This window comes from Notolepis coatsorum, assembly GCF_963971535.1.
Source record: "Notolepis coatsorum genome assembly, chromosome: 16".
NCBI lineage: Eukaryota > Metazoa > Chordata > Actinopteri > Aulopiformes > Paralepididae > Notolepis > Notolepis coatsorum.
Genome location: NC_140180.1, coordinates 78,040,715 through 78,045,686, shown reverse-complemented (window position 1 = coordinate 78,045,686; position 4,972 = coordinate 78,040,715). Strand labels below are relative to the sequence as shown.

General features: G+C 45.7%; 1 protein-coding gene across 1 annotated transcript in view; it reads right to left on the bottom strand.

Annotated features, from left to right (window-relative positions):
• gria1a (glutamate receptor, ionotropic, AMPA 1a) overlaps positions 1-2,994 on the bottom strand; it is a gene marked incomplete at both ends in the record, with an annotated part of 251,785 nt that extends 248,791 nt beyond the window's left edge. The window contains 2 exons of the mRNA XM_084331814.1: positions 2,552-2,686; positions 2,907-2,994. Coding sequence (XP_084187940.1) covers positions 2,552-2,686; positions 2,907-2,994 — 223 coding nt within the window. The remainder of the gene's footprint in view (positions 1-2,551; positions 2,687-2,906) is intronic.
• Positions 2,995-4,972: the final 1,978 nt, after the last annotated feature.

The window sequence follows — 4,972 nt, the reverse complement described above, 5'->3', positions numbered from 1 at the left end:
TGTTGGCATGTTCCTTTAAGGTCTGGGATACCAACCCTATACTCTGTCGGGGGTGTAGGCCTACAGCATGTCAGGCTTTCACTTTTAATAGTGTTCGGTATTCAACAGCAGCCAATTAAGGTAGAACAGAGTGAACAATCTGCTTTTCCTCTTGTCGCATCAAAACCCTGTATTTCCAATTGCGGGGCTCATAATTGAATTCCCAAAGAGCTGCTGTAGCCGTGTTACATTAGACTTCCGAATCAGGATACCATCATGCTTGTGTTTTCTTTTGATAGTTATTACCCGCCACCCCCGCCCTCTCTCCCTCCCCCTCCCTCCCTCCCTCCCCTTCCCTCCCACCCTCCTTTTATTCCTTCTTTCAAAGAAAGAAGCCGAGATCAGAGGCAAAGCATAATGACAAGCAGGTGGAAAACGGAATAAACAGTCTTTAAATTCCAGTCTTGTCTGGCGTGGAAAACACAATAGGAAAACTAGGTCGGTCATTAATGTCTGAAAACTCTGCCACTGAAGCTCCTCCGACACAGTATGTCACTGACACACCTGGCAACACACACCAGGAGGCGTCAGAGGAGAGATCTCCTCCTCGCTATGTTTCCAACTTAAGTTCCACAGCGCGCTGAGTGGTGCCAAATGCAAATGGAAAGGAGTCAAAGATGGAATGAATGAATAAAAACTGGGGGGGGGGGGGGGGCGTGGGTTGGGCAACATTGCCATCTTTCTTCCCCGGCGCTCAGGAGTGAGGCGAAGTGAGCGACGACGCACTTTCACAGGGTTCCCACAGACATCTTTTAAGTACTTTTCCAATCACTGTTTTTCATTTTCAAGGATGTCACTCGAAGGATACAATTCACTTTTAAATGCTGTTTTTTAAGCATCTTCCAGCGAGAGCAAGCTAGAACATCACACACACATCACAAGCATAAAACGATTTCTTGATTCAGAACAATTTGATCATGGATGAACAAAACATTCAATGCGAATGGTTTATTTGAATTTCAAGGACTTTTTAAGCACCTTGTTAAAAAATTGGCTGTTTTCAAGGAAATCCAGGCCTTGGCTGTTTTTGGTAAAAAAAATCAAGCACTTTAAGCACTTCAAGGACCTTGTGCGAACCCTGCTTTCAAAATGTTGACCAGGCGTCCATTGTAGCACCTCTGTGGTAGAGCGTTTGCAGAGGAGCCACTGTGACATCATCAGTAGAAGGTTTAACTACTTCTGATCTTGTAATGTGGGATTGTACTGAAAGGGTTAACGGAAGAAATAGGCGGTGTCTGCTTGTTTGATCGGGCGTTATTGATTTGTGGTCCAACCAATTAACCATAAATCCTGGCTGGGAAATAGTCACTTTGCTCTCAGTGTCTCTTCCTCCATAAAGCGTGTTTGAAATGATCCTGCAGACGAGGCATGTTAAAGAGCTCTCGTGAGGTGCTGCAAATTAGCATGTAATAATTAACGGCTCATGGCCGTCATAAACCAAATGGCAAATGGTTGATCTGGGATTTTGATACATATAAAAGGCACTTCAGTGTGTGTGTGTGTGTGTGTGTGTGTGTGTGTGTGTGTGTGTGTGTGTGTGTGTGTGTGTGTGTGACCATGCACAGTGGTGTGTATAGTTGTGTGTATTATGTTGCACAGTAGTACCAGTATGTGCATAATTGTGTGTGTATGTGTGCGTGTGTGTATAATTGCATAGTATACTCTATACGCATGTGTACTGTACGTGTGTGTACTGTATGTGTGTGTACTGTATGTGTGTGTGTGTGTGTGTAATTGCATAGTATACTCTGCAAGTCTGCATGTGTGTGTGTGTGTGTGTACTGTATGTGTGTGCATGCATGCTGTGTGTGTGTGTGTGCGTGCATACGCGCGTGTGTGTGTGCGTGCGTGCGTGTAGCGGTAGGGAGAGGCGCACTTTGATAAAGTATGTGCTGCCACTGCCAGCAAAAGGAATAATCGGATTGTGATCCGGGGATAATTACAAATGCTTACTCAGGGATGTTTTTTTATATACTCTTTGTTCCTCTTCTATACTGAAATGTTGCGGCCACGCGCGCCGTTGCCGACACTGAAGGGGGCGGGCGTGCGCGCTAGGATCAACAGAACCCCTTTAACATCTGTAACTTGTGCGGTGGAGACGAGAATGAAGGATTGTTGCTTTTCACCTGGAGTGATGGTGGTGGCTGGGTGAGGTAGCCTACTATAGCCTGAAGGACTGATTTCACAAAGCAATCCATACGCAGCCGTAGAAACCACACAGTCATTTGGCATCGCTTTGAAATTAATTGTGACTTAAACTTAAATGCTGGCTATAATACAGCTCAATAGCACCGTTTGGTCCTTTTATATAAAGAAACAACATGGTCCGTGTTTGTCTCTAAGCCATTTCAACCAGGCGCTGTTTGGAGGGGGGAGAGAGAGAGACCAGCAACAGATTGAAATAAAAAAGAGGAAAACGATGATGACCGCACATTGAGGATGTCACGGATGATGATAATAATATCCGCATGAAAAAAAACATGCTCAGGGGTGGCAAAAGGGGGATACTTACACGCGTAAGTCATGGAGAAGCTATTTCCCATTTTGACCATATCCACCTGCGGTACCAGTTTGGGGATGTCCTGGTGATGAGAGAGCGCGAACCGAAACACCTCATATTCGTGCGATTCGATCGGGAATAACCCCCCTGTAGAAGTACAGGGAATAATCACACGTTAATAATTGAACACATATACGGACGGACGGTTATAACATCCAAGAACATGATCACATCACATAAATCAACGCAAAGCACTTCCAAGTTAAACTTCAGTGTCGCTGCTGTATACGTTGTAGGCCCTGCTATACCCAAACAAATACCCAACGGTTAAAGGGAAACATTGTAAGCTACACAGCGGTGCTCTTACCTATATTGATGCTACTTGGAAAACTTGAGCTTGAAGCCAAGCACATCCCCAGTAAACTGGTGCAGAGGATGGAGAGGCTCCGCTGCATATTTCCTTTTGCATTGGCGAAGGGAAAAATAACCGAATTCCAAGCATCCGTGGTGGTGAGTTAATAAGTCCTCCCTCTCCTCCTGGTCCCTCTTCACCTCCTGTTACACCTGCGTGTGTTGCAACAACATCGACTCGAACGGTGATACAATTATGGAAAACCTTTAAACCCGACAGCGTTCTCGATCTCCTCTCTTCTCCTTCTTTGCGCGCCGCTGTGATGCTTCGCGTGTCCTTGGTTGCCAGTTGCTGTGGTATGATGAGAGAGAGAGAGAGAGAGAGAGAGAGAGAGAGAGAGAGAGAGAGAGAGAGAGAGAGAGAGAGAGAGAGAGAGAGAGAGAGAGAGAGAGAGAGAGAGAGAGAGAGAGAGAGAGAGAGAGAGAGAGAGAGCTGAGAGCGCGTAAAAGCGCAGAACGCATCCACGGGTCCTCCTCCGGGAGACGCACACGGAGATGTTCCTCTCAGACGCGCTCATTCACTTTCCCAGGCGCGCAGCTGGATTGGTTCAATAATCGCCGATCAATTTGTTGGACAGTCAATCATGCACAAATTCTATTGTTGTTCCCCTTCTAATTCATTCTAATTTGATTCCTTCAAAACCAAAAATTTTGGTTTTCTTGTTGTTTTTAACCTTATTGTACTATTTAGTATTATGGACAGAATATTTAATGTTGTGATATTGTAAGAAAGGGGCGGACTAGATACGCGCTGTGCTTCCTGCTGCCCCTTCTCCAACTCATCCTTGTTTATATGGATGAAGACGGGACTAATTTGTTTATGTTTACATTTAGTCTTTACTGTGTTTTTTTGTATGTTTCTTGTGTTTGAGATAAATACAGATAAAGTCAAATAACAAATCTCAATGGTGTTTTCTCTCTTTTTTATTTGTTTCTAGGGCACACACGGACCATGCGATTACTCAACCGCCTCCAATAGACTGATATGTCAAAATGATACGTTTGCTATGGGAATTTGTGTGATGTTAATGAGCACTTTGATATAAATTGTTGAATATTATAGGCCACTGGTCAAATTGCTGGTCTTCATCATAATGCAGGCCACTTTCTTGCTTGAAGGATATAAATGTACAATGTAGCCATGTCACCTTGCGAAGAAGAAACATGTCTGTCATTGGTGGGGAACCTCAATATGATTGTAAAAGAGTGCATATACGCACTTGACTACTCCTTTGCAATACAAGCAGTATTTGCTTGATGTGGCGTCATCCTTTTTCTATGTGAGAAAAATGTGTGTTCTGCTTCTCTCATCTCAGAAAATGGTGGATATAATGTGTTTTAGTATATTAAAAAAAAAAAAAATAACAATAATATGTATTGAAGCAAATCCAGGGGGCACCCGGGAATCAAATCCGGGTCACCCAAAACACTGGTGACAGTGCTAACCTCTGTCAACTGGGTCCAACCTGTTAGCCAAGGGCTAGCGAGTTTAAGCCTCCTTGGTTGTTATACTACTCCCACGCTTCAGCCTATCAGCTCCCTCACGCCTCTGGGCGCACGCACTTCCAATAGCCTCGCTGTCCACCATCACACTGCTGACACCAACGTGGCTAATTCAGGCGGCAGCATGGGAATCGAACCCGGGTCGCCCACACCACAGGCACCAGCACTAACCGAGGGTCCGACCTGTTAGCCAAGGGATAGCAAGTCTAGGCATCAATGGGCTTTAAGCCTGTACTTGTGTGACACCAGGCAGTGGGATTCACTGGTTTGTGGTTTTCCTCGTGGTGGCGGGGGCACCGGGACCAGGGGAGATGGTGCGGCCCGCAGGGGTGGCATTCCTGTCACCGTGCATGACGGTGTGAGTGGCGCGCGGGCTGTTTGTGTCTTCCTTCGGTCATGACATGCTTTATCGGGGGTTGTGTCTTGGATGGGGATGTGGTAGGGATTGATGTGTGGAACAGTGGGGTGTTCGGGGGACTGGCTGTTCCGGGGTGCACATGCCTTCGAGCGACATTGTAC